Below are 24,330 nucleotides of genomic sequence, written 5' to 3' on the forward strand. Positions count from 1 at the left end.
GTGTGCATTTTCTACTGCATTCTTCACTCTTTTTGATGTTTGTTTGCCAGCAAATTATACATGAGTTACTGAATCACAACCTAAACTATATACTATTTTTACCTATGAAACAAGATGTCTACACTGAGATCATGAGACTCAGCCCAAGGCAAGGTTTCTTTTAGAAACTTGCTTTGTTTCTGTCATCAGCCTCTAACTATTATTATTGAATTATCTATTTGTCCCCTCAATTCTGTCAGTTTTTGCTTCATGTGTTTCAGGGCTCTCTTGTTGGGTCTATATACATTCTTAATAGTTATGTTTTTCCGATTGATTGACTTATTATAAAATGTCATTCTCTGTCTCTAGTAATTTTTGTCTTAAAGTCTATTTTGCCTATAGTATTAGTATATGTTAGTATAACCATTCTAGCTCTATTTTGGTTACAGTTTGCATGGTATGTTTTCTATCCTGTCACCTTCTGTCTTTGTGACTTTGAATCTAAATTGTGTTTCATGTAGACAGCACATAGTTGGATCATGTTTTTTTTTTTAATCCAACCTCGCAATCTCTACTAATACTTTTGTTTTCCGTAAGTCTTCTGGGTGGTGGTGGTGGTGGTCTTTCTCCTTTACTACCTTCTTTTACATTAAGTGTATATTTTCTAGCATAACATTTAGATTACTTTAGTGATCTTTGGTTCTATTTTTTTTAGTTATTTTCTTAGTGGTTTTTATAGGCTTTACGGTATACATCTTATCAAAGTTTATTTCAGATTTATTCTAACTTAATTCTAAAGAAATACAGAAACTTTACTTCTGTATAACTCCATTTTCCCCCTCCCTTTTTTATGCTTATTGTTATACATGGTTTATCTATGTATGTTACAAACCCAACAATACATTGCTGTATTACTTCATATAATCTTATGTCTTTTAAAGTAGCTGAGAAAAGAAGGGAAAGCAAGTGTACATTTAAAGAGTTTGTTATATTGACCTTCCCATTTACCATTTCTGATTCTCTTCATTTCTTCCTGTGGATTCAAATTACCATCTGGTATCTTTCCCTTACTCTAATACAGCTTTTCTCCACCCATCTCTTTTGTGCTCATTGTCAAATATATTACATTTCTATATTGTCCCAACAATACAGTAATATACGTATTGTTTTATACAATTACTTTTTAAATCAGGTAAGAGAAGGAAGGATAAGTAAATATGTAATTATATTGTCTTTTATAACTACCTAGTAATTATCTTTACTGACACTGTTTTTCACGTAAATTCATGTTATTCTCTGGTATCATTTGCTTTCAGCTTAAAGAACTTCCTGAAGTATTTCTTATTAGGCAGGTGCGCTAGCAACAAATTCTCTCAGGTTTTGTTCATCTGGGAGTGTCTATTTTGTCTTAAGTTTTGAAATAAAATTTTGCTGGGTATAAGATTCTTTTCATTTTTTTATTATTTATTATTATTTTTCTTTGGTGGCTGGCCTGTACAGGAATCCAAACCGTTGACCTTGGTGTTATCAGCCCCAGCACCCATGCTCTAACCAAGTGAGCTAAGCAGCCAGCCCTGGATGTAAGATTCTTGTTAGACAGTTTTTTACTTTCAGCACTTTGCCTATGTCATCCCACTGCTTTCTGGCCTCCATTGTGTCTGATGAGAAGTCACCTCTTAATTCTATTGGATTTCTTTTATATATAATAAGTTACTTTTAACTGCTTTCAAGATTTTCTCATTATCTGTGGCTTTCATCATTTTTCTTAGGATTAGTCAGGGTTTGGCTCTCTTTGCATTTATCCTGTTTGGAGTTCTTGAGTTTTGTGGATACGTAAATTAATGTTTTTCATCAAATTTGGCAAGTCTCTGGTGTCCATACTCACATCTTTTTTCCCTTGTTTCTATTGTTTGGTTTTACTACCGAGGGATCACCCTTGGGTCAGCATAAGCTACTTACTGACCAAAGGTTGTGCTTAAGCCCCTTTAGCCAGTTAGATTTTTACCATTTACTGTTAGATGTTTGTGTGACTTGAAGGCTACTATCATAATTCAGGGTGTTTGCTTTTTTGCCCCACATTTTAAGCCAGTGACTAACCAGCAGCTTGGAAGAACCATCTCATTGCTCCTGATAGGAGCAGCCTTGGGCATGCACAATCTTCCAACCAGGAAAGCATGTGATTTTATTTTTACCCCTGACTTCCTAGGAGTTGCTGCTGGGTTACAATAGTTTATTGTTCAGCCAGTCTTGGGTTAGATATTATGCTTAAGCCCCTTTTGCCAGTGAGCCTTTCTCCCTATGTTGATAAATCTGCCTGTGGCTTAAGGAATGCTTTCAAGTCTACCCTGTTCCCTGCCCTGTTTGCCCATGAGTGGGTACAGTTTAGCATATGTGTGTAGCTTTCCCACCTCCCAGCGTTTTGATTTTGATTTTTTTCTACTGTTCCAAATCTATTTAATGAATAAAATCAAATTTGAAAACTGTAAACAAAATATTCTTATTTTAAGCACAGCAATTACATAAGCAGAGCAATAGCAACAAATGTTATCCTTCTTTTATATAAGAATAAGCATATGAAATGCCAAGTTAGCCTAGCAGCTTGTTTATAACCACCATGGATTGGTGATAAAGCATTCTTCCAGTGCTAAGATTAAAAGTAAAAATGCATGTCACAGAACAATATGAGCACAGTAGAGGATTTGGTAAGGTGTATTCAAATGAATTAATTGGAGTTCCTGAAATAAAAAATCGGTGTTTTTTTGGCGGGGAGGGAGGGGAGGCAGTTTCTACCTTTTTTAAAAAAATAAAAATTGTATATATTTAAGGTTTATAATAACATGATGTTTTGATACAAATCTATGTTGTAAAATGATTACTACAGTCAAACTAATTAACATATCCAACTCCCAGGACTGATTGTGATCCCAGGAGGGTTCTTCTTAGCTATCTCTTTCTCTGGTTCTCTCTGTTAAATTTCTGGCTGCTCTGCTCTGTCATTTTTTGCTGCTGGTATCAAAGAGCTTACCAGCACCCTCTTACCTGCTGTCCATCAAGCTCTCCATTGATTTCAGCAATACTCTTAGGAAAGGAATTCTGTATGCTCTGTTGTGAGGCTGCCACACGGAAAAGGAACCAGAATACCCAATTGAGAATTTAAAAGGTGGTCTTTATTGGCCAGCTGGCGACTGTCCCTCCAAGAAAGTCTCAGAAGAGAGCAGCGCTGACTTGAAGTTTAGAGGGTTTTTTTAAAGGCACATTTTTACATCAGTCACACAGTTAAAATTATCAAATAGTCACACACTTACAGTTATCATATAGTCACACACATACACACATACCCTCCTGGCATGAGGAGGGGGTTTGGGGAGGCCTAGCGCAAGCTGATAACAGAAGCTGAAACAAGCCAGTTAAAATCAGGGGCAGCTTGGGTGGGGAACAGCAAACAAAATTCAAACTTCTCTAAGTGCAGGCTAATATTTAGCTTTTAACTTTTATCAAGGGGGCTGAAGAGCTGAGGGGGACTTTCAAAAAACATTTTCTAAGCAATTTAAACTTAATCTACCTTGTCACACAGCAAGCAGTTTCACAGAAGCGAATTGCATATGTTATGAAAGTGGAGGTCATCCTATCTCAGCTCCATTCCAAATAGTCAGTCCCCTCCCCAACAGAGCTGAAGAATTTCTTCCTTACAATCTCTCAGCTCCTGGGCAGAACTTATAACTTTCATGTCTCCGAAGGGGGGAAAAAGGAGGGCTAGGATGGGATGGGACAGCATCCTTCTTCTCCCAAAATAATACCCCTGCATAAAGAAAGGCAGGTTACCCCTGGTTCTCTGTTTGCCTCTCCAGGTATGGAGCCTCCACTTTACGAGGGAGTTGAGGTGAGACATTCAGAGCCCCAGTATTCTCAGCCTGCTGTGCCTACGATAGAGTTTCTACCCCACAAGTGGAGGCTGGGTAGGAAAATGGAACCTCATTGTTCCTCATTGCTCAGAAAAGAGCTCCTACAACATAGGGCTAGGGGGTGATGAGAAATGCAAATGGTGTGCTCCTTTCATTCAGGGTGGCACTGTAGACTGGGAGCTAGAGAGAGAGAGGGTGACCATATCATCTTAGTGACCCTAAGCAGGTCACTAAGAAGATGGGGTCAAGTTTCCATAACGGAACTGTACTGGAGGAGAAGGGGACAAGGGAAGGGAACGGGTTATGGTTCAGATGCTATAAACTCTTGTTGTTCTTACCATCCTCATTCCCTCCTTCCAGAAATTCTGCCCTGGTTTGAACACTTTAAAAAATAAAATAAAATAAACTTTTTGAGCCAAACTTCCTGTTTTTTTGAACATCGGTGTTTATAAGCAAAGGAAGAAATACAGGAAAGAATACACACATAACCTTAGTAATACATTCTCTTGTTTAAAAATATTCCAGGAATATGTGAAGCAAAACTTTAAATTCTCAGTCTCTCTCTTTTCAAAGGTGACCCCATGGTTTAATGTGTGTCCTTAGAGATTTTTCACAACCTACAGAAAGAGAGCCTCGGGTTAAGAAAAAATTAAATAAGTGATGCATGAACTGCTTCCATGAAAATCACTGCTGTCCTTTTGTGTTTCTAGTCATTCATACCTAGAGAAATTCCTTACTGAGCAGATGATGGAAAGGAGGGAAGATGTTTGGCTTCCACTTATCTCCTATAGAAATTCATTAGTCACTGGGGGTGAAGATGATAGAATGTCTGTGAATAGTGGAAGCAGCAGCAGCAAAACCTCCTCAGTAAGGAATAAGAAAGGACGACCCCCACTTCACAAAAAAAGAGTAGAAGGTAAGTCTGCCTTTATGCTACGAGACAAACAGTTTGCATGGTTTTATAGGGATAAATCAAGTGGCAGATAATCTGTTGAAGCAGGATAATAGTGTTAGGCACATGATTTCCTTGTATATTTGCTACATACTGAGATGTTCAGGCAAGAGGTTTGGAATAGACAAAGTGGGACAGAAAAGTACCAAGGAAAAAGAAGTTGAAGAAACAAAGTGTAGAGGAAAGATAGGTACAGGGAAAAAGAGAAGAACAATTATGAAGGTCTGTAAAACTGATTCCCATACCATATGCCTCTAAATACATTGAAATTTTAAAATAAGATAGTCATAATGGTTTTCTGTTAAAATTCATCCTAATATAAGAGGGATACTGATAACTTGAGGGTAGACCTCTGCAGCAAATTGAGTATACCAGAATAGCTTTCTGGTTCTACTGCTTGGTTGGATAATTTATTTTTGTACAGTTAGACAGTAATGGCCAAATCTGGTTTTGTAAACCTCTTGGACTATGGGGAATGGGGAAGTGAATTGTCAAGAAAATCTGACCACTAGTAGGTATTCCCGTTCAGAAAGACTGAAACTGCTCCACTAAAACAAAGCATGCCTCTTTAACTTACTGAGAGAAGCTTCAAGTGAAAATGGTTATTTCTTCAAATAATCTTCCCCCTTCTCCCATGATTCTCCCAATAAATTTTCTATAACCCAAGAGAGAAGGGCACTGGTCTAAATTCCTGCTCTTTCGCTCCTTTTTACAACTTTCTATTCATCTTTCTTTCTTTTTTTTTTTTTTTTTTTTTTTCCGTGACGGGCACTCAGCCAGTGAGTGCACCAGACATTCCTATATAGGATCCAAACCCGCGGCGGGAGTGTCGTCGCGCTCCCAGCGCCACACTCTACTGAGTGCGCCACGGGCTCGGCCCTCTATTCATCTTTCAACATCTTACCTCAGCTGCCTGAAAAAGTGACTCACCAAAGGTTTTGCTGAAATTTGTGGCAAAATTAATTGCAATTTAAATGTAATGTTTCTTTCATTATTGTGGAGGCAATATTGATTAGTGATGAAAAGCACAAACTTTAAAATCAGAGTTCCAAAATTCAAACCTGACTTTCTCATTTATCAGCTATATGACCTTTGAGCATGTTATTTAACTTCTCTACGCTTCAGTCATTGACCAAATGAAGGATGATCAGAGTACCTTTCCTGCTAGTTACTGTGAATATTAAATAAGATGTTCTAAATAAAACACTTAGTACACACTCAGTACTGAGCACAGTGCTTGGCACACAGGTAGCATTCAATAAATGTTAACTGCTATTATCAGAATGTTACCATCATCATATAGTAATTCCTCTTAGCTGGCATCAGTCAGTGGATTAGGCAGCATCTATATTTCAAAGAGAAGAAAAGAATTGTTGAGTTTAACAAAATCTTAACAGAGCTTAAGATTTCCTTTCAAGTTTCAGCTTTGGGACTTAAAGTCCTTTTAGTCCAGAGAATGACTGTATAAAATCCTGTCTTTGTACTATATGATCCTGGACTTTCCTATGAAGAATGACTCTAGTGACTTTCCTTTGAAAGTACCTTTTAGAGCAGCTTCTATCAGGGTGCCCCACATCTATATATGTTCTTTTTTCCTACTCATAGCTTTTCTTAGATGTAATATTCTTTATTAGTCAACATTCATCAGATCTTTGCTATGTACTAGGAATGTGTTTTATGTGTACTATATCATTTAATTGTTTATTTGACTTATACTTGTAAAGCACTTAGGTCGGCCCCTATGGCACATAGTAAATGCCATAAAAATGTTTTATTGATCAACTCTGAGTTCAACACTGTTATGTTATGCAAATTTATACAGAAGAAACTTAAAGCTTATTGAATTTGCGTAACCATATATAATTCACTAACAGAATAGTCAAGTATTACCATCTTTAAGACTAAGGGAAGCATATATGGACCAGATAACCTAATTTGGTAATTGTTAAATTGCAAAAAAAGAAAACTTGCTTTGTGTCAATTTGAAATTTACAAAATGACTAAGAAAAGTTGCATGCCCAGAACCCTTAGGCAGCAAAGTTTCATCTGTTTGGGATGAAGATGAGAGAGCATTACAAGAAGTGTTTTCATTGAGGAATGTAAAGGGGTAGAAGAATCTATTCAAGAAGAGTGAGTTCTTCCTGAAGGTATTCATTCAGTAAGTCTCCACCAAGCAATTTCCTAAGAACTGTGCCTAAGTGTTACAGATTAGGTATCGATAAAAGAGCTCATAGTGCAGATGGGAAGGCAAAGAAGAGAAAAAGGCAATTTTAGTTCAGCATGGTCAGTGTTCTAAAGGTCCAAACACAGGAGGCTCTGGGAACATACAGGGAGTGACCAAACTTTTAGTGAATCCAGAAAGATTTTTCTGGAATCACATACAGTACAGCTGACAGATGAGTTGACCAGATTAAGAACCTAAAAGATACCAATCTTTTGACCATAAAATTTTGAGTGTGGCAGAGAATAATGTTTTGGATTAAATGTTGAATGAAAAGTGGTATGAATAGAAGATGTTAAAACACATCTTTGTTGATTAACTAAGAAGAGATCCAGTAGTGAGCTTTAGATCAATGGAATGAACTTAACCAGTCAATGAATAGGTATTACCATGGACGGTAAAGCCAGTTTAGAATGTACACGTGTCTGACAAAATATTGGAAACCTGAGAGAGAAGGAATATTTGATGCACATGAGGAATCTAACACACGCACATCTCTGAGACTTAGAGAAGAAAATAATGGGATTCATACTGTATTTTGTGACTAAAATTCTTCAGAAGGAAAAACATACTTTTTTAAAAAGTCCTCTCATATTAAAACAATTTAGAATTTTTATAGGTAAAAACTTTATGCAGTATTTTATTAGGATAGTTTAGGTATGCAAAATAATGCTTTAATCTGCTCACATCTTTATAAACCATGTTTAGAAGAAGGAAAAAACAGTTCCTGGCCTCTTGAAGGAACTTATATCTAATTACAGAGACAACATATGCACATGACACATCACCTGCTAACACAGTATAGTGTGTAATTAAGTACTAAGTGAGCAGGAATGATAATATTTCCTCTGGAAGTTAAAAGAGTAAGTGAGTGCCACGTAGGGTGATCAGGGAAGACTTCCCAAAAGGATTTTCAGGCATGAAAACAATGAGCCTCTCAACCTATCTCCAGTGTGTAACCTGGCAAAAAGAATTATTTCTCTGGTGACCAGTATCCTGTTGCACAAGGAGATTTGCTGATTTCTCCTTAAAGGCCAGCCAGACTTTTAGTGCTGCTGCCTACGGCCCCTTATTGAGCAAAGGAAAGTTGGAGAAGTCTCTCACTGGCCCCACTCTTCGACTTGGAAGAGAAGATAATGTGATGATAGCTAACATTTGATGTACATTACCTCATTTAATACTTACAACTGTGCAGATAGGTACTAATATCCCCATTTTATATATGAGAAAACAACTTTGGAAGTTTAATAATTTATACAAAGTCATGCAAGCCAGTGGTGGAACTGGGATTAAAATTAGGCAGTGTAACCACAGAGCTGTGATCTTCAAGTCTATGCTATAACTGCCACCAGAGTTCACCTCTGACATTCTGTGATTCTAACTGGAATTTTACAGATGAAAGTCTGGACAACACGTGGCTAAACAGGACTGATACCATGATTCAGACTCCTGGCCCCCTGCCAACACCACAGCTTACTTCCACTGTACTGCGGGAGAATAGCCGGCCCATGGGAGAGCAGATTCAGGAACCTGAGTCTGAACATGGTTCTGAACCAGACTTTTTACACAAGTAAGTAGTAAAGATTTGTTTTCTTGGCGTAAAACCCTTAACTGTTAAAGAAAGTAAAACTATTTAAGAAAAACTTTTATTTGGTCATCATAGAATACTGCTGGTCAGTCAGTGAGAAAACAAAGTCACAAATAGAGGGTGGTTTGTATGAGAAGATCTATAAAAAGTCTGTACACATTGTTGAGGACATCAGTTCCTCAAAGTTCACTGACCTTTAAATGTGTGATGTCACACTAAGTGCTAATTTCATTTGGAGTTTGCATGTTCATTGGGTAGGTCTATTTCTTCTCTGGGACTTGCCAAGAAGATGATGCAGGTTACTTCTTTAGCAAGAGAGCCTGGGAGAGCCTCTGCCAGGTTGTCAGTAATCTGAACACCAGATAAATAGATTGTGTATTCCCTTTATCATCCATTTATTTAATTAACAGTATTTTGTTTTGATTACATTTATATTTCTTTTTTTTTTTTTTTGTCTTTTCCATGACCGGCACTCAGCCAGCGAGTGTACCAGCCAATCCTATACAGGATCCGAACCCGCGGTGGGAGCGTCGCTGCGCTCCCAGCGCAGCACTCTCCTGAGTGTGCCACGGCTCAGCCCTACATTTATATTTCAAACTGTTCGTGGATTAAGAATTTTTAAGATCTTATTTGGAAAATTCTAAGAATAGTTGCTCTCTACAAGAGAATCAAGGTCTTACCTTTTCCCTACACTAGCAATTAAAATGCTTTCTAGTACACAGAGCTCTGAAAATTGTAGAGAAGGCAAGGTGATGGTGTGAGTTTTGCTCTAAAAACCTTAACTTTTTGTTATTTTCTATCCAACTTTGAACTCTTAGCTCCTCACTTGTAGGGTGATGCTGTGAATTACTCTAATGGATAAGAGAATTCTCACTTGAGCTCAACAAGCGTAGTAGTTGAAAATGGAGAGTCAGAATTAGTATTCAAATCCTGTGTCTTCATAAGACACCTTTGCTCTAAAGGATCTACCTTTCTTCAGAAAACCTGAGAGGATAATCATTGTTAGCCATTGCAAAACTGGGCATTCTTGTGCTGCTGAGTGTCCTAGAAGGTGGTTTGCCTTATCAGCATCCCTAGTGGTGACCTCACCAGTATCCCCAGCCCTCTTCCTACAGGGTATGTTCCTCCTTATTTGAACAGCCTAGGCACAGAAAGAGAAATACCACATGTTCTCACTTATTGGTGGGAGCTAAAAATTAATATATAAATTCACACACACACACACACACAAACCGGGGGGGGGGGGGGGGAAGAAGATATAACAACCACAATTATTTGAAGTTGATACGACAAGCAAACAGAAAGGACATTGTTGGGGGGAGGGGGGAGGGAGAAGGGAGGGAGGTTTTGGTGATGGGGAGCAATAATCAGCCACAATGTATATCGACAAAATAAAATTTTTAAAAAAATAAATAAAATAAATAACAACTAAAAAAAAAAAAAATGAACAGCCTGCCTTGCTTCCCTGACCGTGTTACCACTTGTTAGTCCCTTCTGGCCATGGTGTGTCTTCTTTTCCCTGCTCTAGGTTTATATGTTTAATCAAGGTGGTAGCCACACATTATATAAAGACAGCTACTTAGAACTTCATGTGACAGATTTTATCTGCTAGAGGTACGCATTTTGTAAAATTACCAAGAGGCATATTTATGTAAATTCCAATGTGCCTTTAAGTATAGAGTGCAGGTGAAGATTTGTACATAAAGACTGAGAAAAGGTGTGTTCCATCCTTTCTTTAACTCTTGAGAGTTTTTACCTGCCAGGCAACATCATTTCTGATCTTCAGGGGCTCTTTCCCCACCCGAGTGGGGCAGCAACCCAAGACAGAAGTCTGAAAAGTGACCCTGTTTGGCAGAGATTTGAGGAATGAGACTGACAGTTTAAGCATCTTACAACTAGCCCCAGCCAGCTTCTCTCGGAGACTTGGGGATCTTTTGGGGGAACTTACTGCCTTTTTTGCAAAGGCCCTGGAATAAATCCAGCTAAATCCCCCTCTGTGGGGATTAAGCCAGCCAACTGTGGCTTTCTTAGCATAGGGCTGATTAGCTAAATTCATCATCTGCTGCCACAAAATGAATAAAATTACCCTCTCTTAGTCCTCAGATGCAGATCTCTTGGTTAGGCCAGCCGAAGTTAGAAGACTTAAATCGGAAGGACAGAACAGGAATGAACTACATGAAAGTGAGAACTGGAGTAAGGCATGCTGTGTAAGTATTTCATTGAGTATGACAAGAACATAACGACTATGTAATGCTAGTCATTTTGTGAAATGACTTGGGTATCTTGATGTTTGGGCTTAGGAGTTAAAATTATAATTCTGGATATGCTATACAGCATAGGATAGAAATGGAGGCATGGGCTCTTGAGGGTTTCAGCATTTAAATCTTAGCACTGCCACTTGCCAGCTACGTGGCCTTGGGCAAGCTCTAAAACAGTTCAGGTTCCTCATTTGTAAAATTGGGATAATAGCACCAATTAGGATTTTGGGAAAACTTACACATAGCTAAATAAATGTTAACAACTATTATTATGGCATTTAATTATACTTCCTTCTGATGAGTTGAGATGAAATCTTGAGTGAACCAAAGAAATGATCCTTAATTATCTTGGAGTTCAGTATCATAATTTGTATAGTCTGTAGGTCATCATTAGAAGGTATGCTTTCGTTGGTTAGAAGAGTTACTCTAAGAAAGAGCTAGGATTCCAGATGGGATGAATCTGGACAGCTTTCACACTGTACCATTTCCTCATCAGTCGGGGTCTGATGGAGGAAGATGCTGAGCCCATCTTTGAAGATGTGATGATGTCATCCCGGAGCCAGTTAGAAGATATGAATGAAGAATTTGAAGACACCATGGTTATTGATCTGGTAAGGAAATTCAGTATATTTTTCTTGTTAAAATATGGGAGGGCATTGGTGTAAGGGTGAGGTGAGGAGTTGATAACATTGACCAAAAGCGGGCATTTGTATGAGCATATGTTTTTTTCAAGCTTGTTTTCAAAGCAGTCATATTTTGAATTCTGGCAATAACAGGAACCTGTTCCTTTTATCTTCTTGAAAAAGAACTCACTCCAGATCTCTTTCATCATAGTGTGTGTATCTGGCCTCTTCTATTTTAAATTGAAGTCTGACAATATAGACTGCTCCAGCAATAACCAAATGCAGAATATGGAACTTATCTGTTTAGTATAAAAAGACATGTTTAAGATAAGGAAATTTGCATATGGGCTAGGTATAGATACTAATAAATTATTTTTTCAGGAACAGTAATGACGATGGTTATATTTTTTCAAAAAGTTTTCATCAGTTATAAATAGCATACTGAAGTAGTTTAGGTGAAATGACATGGGGAAGAAAAAACAGTAGGAGACTCAGTGAACTGAGATTGGCCAAATGTTTGGCAGTTTTGAAGCTGGATGATGGGTATGTGGAAGTTCATCATATTGTTTTCTCTGTATATTAGTTTGTTAGGGCTGCCATAACAAATACCACAGACTGGGTGACTTAAACAGAAATTTATTTTCTCAAAATTCTGGAGGCTAGAAGTCTAAGATTGAAGGTATCATCAGAGTTGATTTCATTTTGAGGCCTCTTTCCTTGTCCTTCCTTTTTCTTCACATGATCTTTCCTATATGTGTGTCTCCTCTTAAAGGACACCAGTCATATTCAATTAAGGCCCACCCATATGACCTCATTTTACCTTCCTTATCTCTTTAAAGGCCTTATTTCCAAATATAGCCACAATCTGAGGTACGGGGTAGGGGATGGGGGAGGGACATAATTTAGTCTATAACATTTTGCTTTATATGTTTTGAATTTTCCATAATGAAAATTTTTCTAAGAAATATAAATGAGATCATGTCACTTATTGGGCGTATAACCTCCCAGTACCCACCCCCACCCCCGGCCCCGACCCCTCAGTAGCTTTCCTTTGGGGAATTCACTGAGGTTTATTTCCTAGTATTTGATCAATTTTATAGTTGCTCCATGACTTGAAGGGGAAGATATATTCTGTGTTTGTAGGCCCTAAATTATTGATACGCATTTATATGTTCAGTTTATTCATTATAATTTTATCTACATGACAACTAAAAATTAAAAGTACTGCTCTTTTTCTTTTTTTTAAATCTCTGCTTCATATAAAAACCAGATTTTTTTTTTTTTTTTTTTTTGGCCACTGTCCAGTACAAAGATCAAACCCTCGACCCTGGGGTTTATCACCACCATGCTCTAACCAACTGAGCTAAATGGCCAGCCCCAGATTCTATTTTTCCTTTCAAAACTGACCCTTAACAATTATGTATATTTATGATATTGTCAGAAATACTAGCTGAATATCACAATTCATTGTTCCAGTGATCTCAGGAAAAAATTAAGTAACTGAATTTCTCTTTCCAGCCCCCGTCAAGAAATCGGCGAGAGAGAGCTGAGCTGAGGCCAGACTTCTTTGACTCTGCAGCTATCATAGAAGACGATTCAGTAAATGTTAAATTATTACTGCTTTTTATTTATGGTTTTTGTATCCTGTTTATGCATGAATTAATAATTGTGTTTCTCATTATTTTTCTAGGGATTTGGAATGCCCATGTTCTGAGGTCTGAAGAAAATTTACAAATCTGGAACTCTATTATTTAGAGCTAGAGGCCTATATACTGTGATAGCTTGTATGGGGGAAAAACACTTTTGATGTGATCTGATTTGTTTTTTAATCAAATGATTAAGGTCAATCCCTTTTTGCAGTGACAGAGGAGCATGTAAATTACCCAAGGGAATGTTATTGAATGTCACCTCAGAAAGACTGACCTGAAAAGTCATTTGTGTCCTAATATTGGACTTATCCCAATACAGATGTGTGTGTTTTTCTGGAGGGAAGAAATTTTAAATTTTTAAAACAGCTGTCAAATAAACACTGTTATACACCTGTTTTATGAAAACTCAGCACTGAGTAAAAAAAAAATATTTTTAACTTTATTTTCCTGTTGTACAATTTAAAAACCGTTTTAACATTTTGCCTTTTTATGTTTTAAAAGCTAACCATTTTTATTAAACCTATGAGTAAGCAGCTCATCCTAATTGCCGAAGAGTGTTTTGGAGCTCACTGGATTTGGTTGACCTTGTGGAACACAGAAGTACGAAGGAGCAGAACACCGACAAGCTAAAATGAAATTCTGACATAGTGCATCTCTGCCAAAAACCACACACACCCTCTGTGGATATGGATATGAATCCCAGATTTTATATACTCTTGAATAAAAAGGTTTATTTTTATTTATAAGTGGGCATAAAATAAGAAATGTCCACGCAGCCATTTTTCCAACAGATGCTGTACACCATTCATTTTATATAGAATAGGGAGATTCGAATACAGTGCATTTTCTATTGGTATTTGTTCTGTGCATTTTTAGCAACTTCTACCAGCAAATAAAGTATTCTCAGTAAAACAAAAATGGTTCTCAAGTTATCAGTTTGCTGTTTTTACCACTTATTTCATGCCCTGCCAAATTCAAGTTACACAGACTTTCGTTTTCTTAAGGAGATAATCATGAAGAATCCTTTGCCATTCAAAAGTAATTTTAAGTGTAACATAATTGTGTCTACTTCCCATGCACTTAATACCCTTATGCGCTAATTTTGTGAATTAAGTTTACCAATTATAGAAGTATGTGCTACATAGAAGTCTGTGCTTAGAGGGTGAAGTTCCTAAGCTTACCTTAAAATTCAGCTACATTTCAGTGTTAAATGTGCATATTAAGAATAATTCTTTTGGGGAAAGAAATTATGAATCTTCAGGACAGTCTTCAATGGTTTAGAGTTACATTCTGCTTAGACTTTTATGACGTGCTGCTATTGTTGTTTTTAAAAGCCCACTTAGTTCTCCCTTTCTGATTTTTAAAGTAAGCCTCAATTTCTAAACCAATCCATTCACTGTTTCTGGGCTCATTTTTAAAGTAGCTGCAACAGAATCATGAGGCTTTCCCTTTTTACCAAAAATGAAAAGCATTTTTTAAAATTCTGTGCACCCAATGATTATCTTTTGTGTGGGAAAGCAAAATGGATGAATGTATTCATCCTTTTAATAAAGACACAAAACTGGTTTTTCTCAACATTTGTACAGTTCTGGAAAAACTTGGTTGCCAAAAGTGTTTTATCTGCTAATTCAACAATTCTTGGGCTCCAGTTAGAGGAGCTGGGGCCTCACTTTCTCCCAGAAACGTGGGCTTCACTGGAAGTGAAGGGGCAGGAATGACTGGACTGTCCACCATAATCCTGCCTGCGTGTGGTTCTGGCCAGGGAGCAAGCCCAGAAGGTGCCCTGGCACATGCACAGACTGATCCTGTGCTTGACAGTCTCATGTGGAAAACAAATGCTGACTTAGGATTGTAGACTACCATGCAACAAAAAAAGGCTTAATATCTACACCGATGGGTTTCCAGTTCAGTTTGAAGTCAATCAAATTTTTGTATTTTCAGTGTCTCCTTGATTGGTTTTGCTAGTAATTCTGTAAATTGTACATTTGCAATATGAGGTTTTTTTCCTTTTGTACAATTTGAAACTGATGCTTCACCTTTCCTTTAATAAACTATTCAAAATCAGACTTGTGGTAGTCATCCTATCATTCCTACCAGGTAAAGCTCTAAAGAGACTCCTGCTGCTGAGATTGCTCTTTAGATAATTTGTTAAATGATGGCAAGACTACCATATTAATGAGGATTTTTTTAAGAAAGCAGAAATGTAGGACTAGCTCACTAATTTCCTGTCATTCTTGGATTTCCTTGGAGTGAGAGAGTGGGCAGGCCAAGTCATCTGTGGTTTAAGAGGGTGTCTCTTGCAGACTGAGTTTTGGATGAGGCATTTAGGGACCATCCACTGGCCTACAGCGTGGGTCTTTCCTGCGCCTGAGATCCAGACCCTGGTCTTATGCATGGTTTCCCCTAGCAGTGGCCCTTTGAAGACCACCTAGATTCTACATGGCTGCAGAAATGAGGGTTTACCCTTGCCACTGTTGCCAGATCTCACTCTTAAGAAGTCACACCCTAAACACTTTATTGGCCTGGCTGACCATGCCCTTTGGGCTGAGTTCATTAAATGGCCTAAGATGCCTATGCAGAAAAGGCAGGGATGTGGGAGATAAATTAATTAGCAGGTGAGCCTTCCAAGCAACTGAGGAAGGTAATGTGTACATTTCTGTCTGTGACAGCTCATCTTGAAGATTACAAGCTCATAAGACTAGACCAGGGCTTCTCCCACATGTGACTTTCCCTTGTGACAGGTTTGCAGATCTCCCAGCTGTGACCAGACTGTTTGGCCCTGCTCCCAGATAGAGTCCATTAAGCAGGGAACCGTTTTCATGGAAAACAAAGGTTTGATGCCCACTTAGGCTTTTCATATCAGACCAAACTCAGGTAAGGTTCTGTCCCTGTCCTCCTCGATACCTTGTTCTATTGGGGGGGGGGGGGGTCTCTGTCAGGAATTTTTTTTTTTTTTTTTTTTTTTTAAAAGATGACCGGTAATGGGATCTTAACCCTTGGCTTGGTGTTGTCAGCACCACGCTCAACCAGTGAGCTAACCAGCCATTCCAATATAGGATCCGAACCCGTGGCCTTGCTGTTATCAGCACCACACTCTCCCGAGTAAGCCACAGGCCGGCCCAACTATTTTGGGTTGTTTTTTTTTTTTTGCAGGGGGAAAGCTGGCCAATAAGGGGAATTGAACCCTTGACCTTGGTGTTACAAGGCTGTGTTCTAACCAACTCAGCTAACCAGCCAGCCCCAGGCATCACTTTTTGAAAAGCATGTTTCTGCTCCCAAGGACACATAAAGGAGGTATTTTCACCATGCAGGACAGTAGGGATATGGTGAGACCTTAACTACTTAGGCTGCCACATCTGCTAGAATGTGCCAGCTGGATTCTACAGAGGCCCCAGACAGGCACTGCCCATCAAGTGGCCGCAGCTCCTTGGAATTGTAAGGACCCCATGCTTACCTCAGACACAAGAACATGAGGACCAGTAGTTCTCACTGAAAGAATAAAGCCATAGCTCTACAGAAATCCTTTGAAACTAGAAAGACAAAATTTACAACTGTCAAACAGGTGGCTCATCAACTCCAAAATTTTACTCCACGTGTGGTTGAGTAGCCTTCACAGGCTTCTCAGGGTGGCCAGACCACATCTTAATAGGACAATGAAAAGTATCAGTGTGTCCAGAGGCAGAGAATTGGGCTGGGGAGACTAAGACATGGTCAGAAGAGAAGCTGGAGGAATTTTTCACAGCAAAAGCACTTTCTAACAAGCACCGGAAGGTTGCATTGTGGATTTGTTCACCATTACTCTAGCAACTCAAAAAGATAACTGACTGGCCACCTGTTGGCACTGCTGTAGGGAATTCACACGTGGTAGGAAAGCTTTCCTAAGTTCAGTAGCTCTTTAGTTTGAGACAAACCCAGGGGAGCAGACTACCACCTCTGACCTCTACTCTTATTCCATTGCTAGGCGTTCATCCCACCTGCCTCATCTGTTGAGTAGCAGTACTTTGAAAGCAATTTTTTTTTTTTTGAGGTGGGGAGGTGGCCGGTACCAGGAACTGAACCTTTGACCTTGGTGTTTCAAGGTTGTGCTCTAACCAACCAAGCTAACTGGCCAGCAAGTACTTTGAATTGTTAGTTAGAACACAGGCCTGAGGTTAAACCTGTCTCGGTTCAAATCCCAGCTTCACTGCTTATCAGCTGTGTGGCTCAAGAGGAACTGCTTTAAGGCAGCGGCAGGTCCAGCAAGACCCTAGCAGTGCCTCCTATCTCCACCACAATTTACCATATTATCTACTTTCAGTCTAAAGGCAGACCCTTACCTCTCTGCTCAGTGAACCCAAGCCGCCTCTGGTTACAAAATTCAACAATTATCTTTTTCCCCTTAAGGTAAGGGCACCCATTGGGAAAGCCATTTCTGTACAACGGCCAATGTGAATACTCAGCTACCACTATTCTTAAGGTATTTCTTGGTCCACTTGACAAAGTTTCTAAGGTCTTGCGGCTTCATGTTTCTTTGGCCAGCTAGGTTTCTGAATGGTACTCCCCCACCATCCAAGGTGTCCCAGAACCTTTAGCCTAGATGCTTTCCTGGGTTGGTTCCTCTTCCTTCTTAAAGCAGCCTGAGACACAAGCCCTTAGTGTCCAGATTTTGCAATACAGTGAAACACTTGGAATCTTTCCTCCAAAAAGGAAAAAAAAAAAAAAAAAAAAAAGCTTGTGTGCATTACATGAACTACAGCAGTCGTCATCATCAAAGCAGGGTCCAAATCCTAGGTTGGCTGACCCCAGAAATTGGATTGACCAAGCAATTTTAAGCTGTAGAACTACATGCTCACCAACCTGAATGATTCTTCCTTAGCCAAGAGGTCTCTCCCCAGTGGCTTACGGTCTTTCTGATGATTCTGTCCTAGGTGCCAAGGAGAAGTACAAAGAACCTCTGGCCAAATCTAGCCTCTTGCCACCTATGAACTCACTACCTAGTTAGGAAGACAAGAAAAACAAACAAAAATAATAATAATAAAGGAAATCAGGTGCTTTCAAAAACAAATGCCTGCTATAAGAGGAGATAGCTTGGCCTCAGGAGTTGAGATATACAAATGAAGTCAGGCCTTTGAGTGTGAGTAGATTGGAGTTACTCACAGCAAGTGTTCCAAAGTGGAGGTGATAGGACTGAGTTCAGAAAACTCACGAGACAAGCAAGGGAGGGACAGATCAACCTTCTATGTGGGCTGTGGAACTTGCTTTTTTTCAAGACCAATTTATTCTCATTTTGCCAAAATAATTTTCTTGAAGAAAAGTACATTTACTTTATTAATTGTACTTTAAAGTACAATTTACTTTAACACCTTTTGCTTAAAAATTTGAAGAGAGCAGCTATGAGGCAGCAAACATGCTGGAGGCTGCTCCCTGCACTCAAGGAGGTGACATGGTAGCCATACCCATGATGCCCCAGGTCCCAGAGCCTGTCTCTGCACTCTATTCCAACTGGCCACCCGGCATGGAGGTAGGCCCACATCCTTCCTGGCCTCTGCATCTTGACCTGGGCTGAGGCCGTGAGCGCAGCTCATTCTGGGTAATGCTCACGCCAGATCTTCCCAAGTTAACAGTGGCCTCCCTTCTTCCTCCACTCATCACTGACACATATCCACATTCTGCTATGAAAATGCAGGGCCATCAAATGACTTAGGCCAGCTAGGAAAGGACTAACATTTTAGCTGACAGGCTTCAGGTTGTCCTCAAACACACATTCCCGTGCTAGAGTACTGCCAAGTGTCAGCCTATTAATCATTCAAACATTCATGGGTCAGAACACTGAGCACAGACACAGCCTCTCTTCTCTCTGTCAGCTAAAGACACAAATGTGACAACGCATAAAGTCCTGAACTTTACTCTGGAAGGTTTTTTGTCAATACAGTAGCTTGTCAATACAGTGATTCTGAAACTTGTGTTATTCATAGACAGCATTGAGTAAATGAGTAAAATATATTGAAGATAATAGGAGTGGGTTTTTGGCTGTGGGAAAAGAAGCATACGATGGTACCTCAAAAAATTCATGGAAAGATTCGTATTATCTTTTACTTCTATTTTTCTATGAAATTTTCGAAGTATGATCATAAACATTGAATGAGGAAAGGCAAAGAACCCATGGTACTGGATTGGAATGAAGAGTTTCATTACAAACTTCATGATTTAAAAATATAATAAATATATATACTTATATATACAAGTACTCCACATACATATACACACATTTGTATAAATATTTCCTAGCTGTCGGAAAATGCCTAGAAACGATGAAAACCCAGTATCAATGTCAACACCTAGTGCCAATTTTAACTTTTAAATGATATATCAACTAAAAGAAATCAAGGCTCCTAGGAGAGATTGCTGATTCCAGGGCTGGGCAAGGAAAATGTAAGATGAGCCTGGAACATTATCCTGTGTCAGAAAAATAAGAAAGTGCTCAAAAAGATTATAGGGACGTATCGAAAAGACCTGGGGAGCCAGCATGAAGGAGTTCCCACTGGACAAATTAGGAAATTTTGAGCATCAATATGAATAGCACGTTAAGTTTTAAAAGAATCCATGGGTCCAAACTGATTCTAAGAAAATAAACACAAGAGAAGAGAAGGCTCTTCCTTACCCAGAGTTCTAACTAATAAATGTAGACATAATGATGAGATTAGAAACTCAAGATTTTATAATCAACACAGAATTGCTGACTGAGGCAAGAATCATTAATGGATACTAAAATTACTGGGTGAAAGTTTGTTGACGGACAGGATTAAAGAATGCCCCACAAATTAGATATTCATTACAAAGGGAAAATGGTAACTGGTGGAAAAACTTTTGTATCCACCACCTTAACCATGTGATCAGATTCAATTACCAATAAAAGGAAAAACTGACATCATGGGCTTCTTGAGGTGACACACTGAAAGGACACATTTATGTATTATTCTTACCTGAATCTTAACATCAGAAGACAATCAGACAAACCCGAACTGAGGGCCTTTCTACAAAATAACTGGTGAGCAAGCGTTCCTCAAACATGTCTGTCATGAAAGACAAACTATGTAAGACAAAAGGCCCTGTTCCTAGGAGGCACACAATGAAGTTTTGGGGGAAAAAGTGTCATGATTCTTCAACTTACTCTCAAATGGGTCAATAAAAATAAGTATATATTTATGGAAGAGATGAAACAAATGTAGAAAATGTTAACATCTAGAGATCCCAGGTGAAGAGTATACAATTCAATTCTTGCAACATTTCTGTAGGCTTGAAATTTTTCACAAAAGTTTTTTAAGATGTGACAACACTTTTCTGGAAATAACTGAAGTCAATATAGGGTATGAGACTTTACTCAGTATCTGTTCTGCTAGACACACATACCACAATTGCAGTGATGTCATTTAATCCTCAACAACTCATGGGGGAATTAATAGGTAGGCTTCAGATTCCTTTTAAAATAGGGATCATGTAACATGCCCTAAGAGGTAATCTGCCCTAAAAGCGTATTATCTTGCCTGTGGATAAAAAATTTAATTCTTGGAGGAAAAGAAAAACAATACACTGAGGTGTCAAATAAGGGTGAGGTGTTAAATAAGGGTCAGCCTTGGGTGAAAATACCACGTACCATTTTCTTGATTTTTCAGATTTCCATCATAAAAAAATATAATTTATGTTCAAAAAATACCAATGAAGATTTTTAATAAAGCAAACAATTTTACAGTAGGGCACAAATGAGATCTTTCTAGACCTTAATAAACTTAGCCATTCCAAGTTATTACTGGTTCAGATTCCCAGGTTTCATGATTGCAAAAGGCAGGGATGGGGTGCAAATGGCCAGACAGTAACTCAGCCCTTGGTTTATTTTCCCTTGATTTGTTTACAATGGGATATTTGCATGTTTCCTCCAAGGACGTTGTACCTTCTTGCTGGCCAAGACCTCAAGGTCACAGCAGATTCGGGCACGAGTGGTGGAAGGTTGGATGATGTCATCCACAAACCCTGGTGAAGCACAGAAAGGAAGAAGATCATCTGTATCCTCAGAAGAAGCCACTGCCCCATCCCCCAACCCTGTGCTCAGCTTGGGCACCATCCCTGGGGCCAACAGTGTGAGCAGGCTCCAACCTGAAACAGAGTCCTGTGAACCCTCCCCTCCTTCCCAGGAGCTTACCTATTCTTCTGGCAAGTCCCTAACTTTTGGCCTAGGAGCACTTCGCAAGAAAAGGAAAATCTGAATCCCTCCCTACCCAGCTTGCTCCAATGCATCCACCTGACTAAGATGAATTCAACAGGAAATAAAATTTCTTAAATACATCTGTATTTTCAAAGATGGCAACAACAATTCCTCCCATCCCCGTACAGAAGACCCTCTGCAATGTGACTTTGCCACTTCTCCCCATCAAGAGGTGGATTCTATTTCTTTTCCTGGCCTTGTGACTTGCATTGGGCAATAAAATGTGGCAAAATTGACACTGGGCAACTTCCAAACCTAGGCCTCAAGGGGACTTGCAGCTTCTCCTCACCCTCTTGCTACCCTCAGGACACCATGTAAAGACGCCTAGACTAGGCTTCTCATCTTAAGGATGAGAGACCATGTGGGTAGAGTCTACCTATCAGCCAGCACCTACCACGTAAGTGATGCCATCTTGGACTATCCAGTCAAGACACTGGATGAATACAGCTGTCTCAGTGATCCCAGGTAAGACCAGCAGAAGAACCACCCAGCTGAGCCCAAACCAAACTACTAACTCTCAAAACCACAAGCAGGAAAAAAAGGTGGTTGGTTTAAGCCACTGAGTTTTGGGGTGGATTTTTACACAGTACTAGTTAAGTAGAATAGCAACTAGAAATGTAGCCACTTTGGCAATGTTGTTTTGACCCTGGTTACCAAAGTAACATATACAGCCTCACTGTCCTTAAGTAACAACTGCCCAGGAATAGCCCCAACCCCCACTTGTCAACAGATTAGACTGCAAAGGCAAAAGTAACCAAACAAATGAACAAAACTGCTGTCCCCACCACAGTTTTTACCTCTCACTGCTGCAGGAAAAGGATTGGCAAATTTCTCAATGTACTCTGCCTGAGCAGCTTCCACATTCTCATGCCCTTTGAAGATGATCTCCACAGCACCCTGTCATAAGAAGCATTTACAAACTTCACTTGGAGATCCCAACTTGGACAGACCTCCTGCAACTCATTACCACTGTGCGTGGTTACTAACTTCGTGGCAAACCAAAGTATACTAGAGAGAAGTACCAGCTCCTAAGGCCAGACCACAGAGGTTGGCACTGCCTGGGGCCATGACTCCAGGGACTGTGTGACGGGAAGCTCAGCTGCAGCCCCAACAAGGGGCAGCCCAGGCAAAACCAGTAGCTTCTCTCCCCAGATTCCATTCTACCCTTTCATCTGCACTCATCATCCTTCTATGAGGCCAAGATGTTTGGCCTATTTTCCACTATTAAATCCATGGTCCTGTGTCAAGGGAAATTTAAAATGCTGTTTTCCTTTTTCATTATCCTGAGCTCTGAGTACACAATTCAGCAGCTAGAGGACGACGGATTGAACTGAAAATGTAAAAGGACTGGCTTTCAAGTCACAACACCTGTAAGTCAGCTCCAGGGGGCCCTGGGAGTTATCTGGTTCAATTCCAGTAGCTATTTCAAAGCAGGGAAGGAGTAGTAAATAGGTCTGGCAACAGGAAGTATACTTCCCAAAGTCACCAGGGTCAGAACTACAGTTCAACTTCTTATGGGCTGAAAGGAGTGGCTCTGGGGCCCTCCCTGGGAGCTGACGTGGGGTTAGGGTGATGTCCAATACTCTCAAAGGTTTGTTTGGCTAACTCAACCCTCTCCTCCTCTTTATTTACAATCTCAGAGTCCACTCTGGGACCCTCTTACTTTCTATTCCTTTCACCTGCCCCACCTGCCCTGGCATGAAGACACCTGCACATGCCAGAAGCGAGAGTGCAGGATAGGAGGCAGGGCTGACCCTGGAGCCCCAAGAGGAAGACTTGCCAAAGTCTAGGCCCTACTCCCTCCAGTCCTGACTCATCCTGGGGCCCTGGCCTCTTGCCAACATTCCCCAGCTATGCTTTGAGCTCCTGCTGGGAGAGTATAGTCCCTGGACCCAGGAAAGGAGAAAGCTAGAGGTCCTCACCTTTGCTCCCATGACTGCGATCTCTGCTGTGGGCCAGGCATAGTTGGTGTCACCAAGAAGGTGCTTAGAGCTCATGACATCATAGGCACCTCCATAGGCCTAGAACAGACCCAAATGATGAATGTCAGAGCCTGAGACAACTAATTATGTCCCTGAAAGACTGCAGGAAGCCCGATGAAATGGGGACAAAGAACGAGAACAGCCTTCCTGGGATCCTAAAGGCCCCAGGTCTATGAGAACTTTCACAACTAATGTGCACTGTCTGTCTTGGCTTTTTCCCACTGCTGCTTTCAGTTCCCTTGTGTTGAAAGACCACAGACATCTCTGCAAGGTGTGTCTGCAGGGCTAGAAATGCTGTCCTGAAGACATCTTCTTAAGGATGAGCAACATGTGCTTCTCCTTCCAGCCCTGGTGAGACTCTTGACCAGACTATGGCCATGTTGCTGGGAGGCTGAGTGGGGTCACAGCCTCCAATGTGAGGTCCTCACCTTCCTGGTGATGACTGTGACTTTGGGCACAGTTGCCTCAGCAAATGCGTAGAGAAGCTTGGCGCCATGTCGGATGATGCCCCCATATTCCTGTGCTGTGCCTAGGTCATGAGGAAAAGTTACTAGATATCCACAAAAGTCTTCACAAAATTTGCCCGCCAGTCTCAGGTATGAGGTCTTCCCATACCCCTGGAGAGGGCCACCCCTCAACCTGTCTTCAGGACACACAGAATATGTGGAGAAGTCACAAATCCTTTGGAAATTTTGCAAGAAAATCTCAAAACACAAATGTGTGTCTTACTGGGAAAAAACCACTTCTCCTGGCCCCCACCTCTGTCAGTGACTTACCAGGCAGAAAGCCAGGGACATCCACGAAAGTGATGAGTGGAATATTGAATGCATCACAGAACCTGACAAAACGAGCCCCTTTCACAGATGAATTAATATCCAAGCATCCTAGAAAGAGACAGATTATCTATGCTGAGCTTCTGGGCACATCCCAGTTTTAC

At 40.0% G+C, this 24,330-nt stretch overlaps 2 protein-coding genes and 1 pseudogene across 6 annotated transcripts in view; 1 reads left to right on the forward strand and 2 right to left on the reverse strand.

The window, feature by feature from the left end:
- Positions 1-14,090, forward strand: part of STAG1 (STAG1 cohesin complex component) — a 365,558-nt gene extending 351,468 nt beyond the window's left edge. Inside the window, exons 29-34 of the mRNA XM_063115300.1 lie at positions 4,592-4,797; positions 8,450-8,624; positions 10,739-10,849; positions 11,397-11,511; positions 13,042-13,122; positions 13,214-14,090. Of these exons, the coding sequence (XP_062971370.1) occupies positions 4,592-4,797; positions 8,450-8,624; positions 10,739-10,849; positions 11,397-11,511; positions 13,042-13,122; positions 13,214-13,237 (712 nt within the window). The 3' untranslated portion in view covers positions 13,238-14,090. The remainder of the gene's footprint in view (positions 1-4,591; positions 4,798-8,449; positions 8,625-10,738; positions 10,850-11,396; positions 11,512-13,041; positions 13,123-13,213) is intronic.
- Positions 3,149-24,330, reverse strand: part of PCCB (propionyl-CoA carboxylase subunit beta) — an 86,152-nt gene continuing 64,970 nt past the window's right edge. For 2 of the 5 annotated variants that reach the window (XM_063115305.1, XM_063115301.1), the window contains exons 11-15: positions 24,170-24,277; positions 23,822-23,922; positions 23,334-23,432; positions 22,209-22,308; positions 20,863-21,179 (exon numbers count right to left, since the gene is read on the reverse strand). In XM_063115305.1, the coding sequence (XP_062971375.1) occupies positions 21,058-21,179; positions 22,209-22,308; positions 23,334-23,432; positions 23,822-23,922; positions 24,170-24,277 (530 nt within the window). In that variant the 3' untranslated portion in view covers positions 20,863-21,057. Of the gene's footprint in view, positions 4,499-5,994; positions 6,179-20,134; positions 20,225-20,862; positions 21,180-22,208; positions 22,309-23,333; positions 23,433-23,821; positions 23,923-24,169; positions 24,278-24,330 lie in introns of those variants that run through there. The other 3 variants (XR_010024932.1, XM_063115304.1, XM_063115303.1) reach the window with 3 other exon arrangements.
- Positions 18,938-19,037, reverse strand: LOC134391434 (small nucleolar RNA SNORA17; annotated as a pseudogene).

This window comes from Cynocephalus volans, chromosome 11 (assembly GCF_027409185.1).
Source record: "Cynocephalus volans isolate mCynVol1 chromosome 11, mCynVol1.pri, whole genome shotgun sequence".
Taxonomy (NCBI): Eukaryota; Metazoa; Chordata; class Mammalia; order Dermoptera; family Cynocephalidae; genus Cynocephalus; species Cynocephalus volans.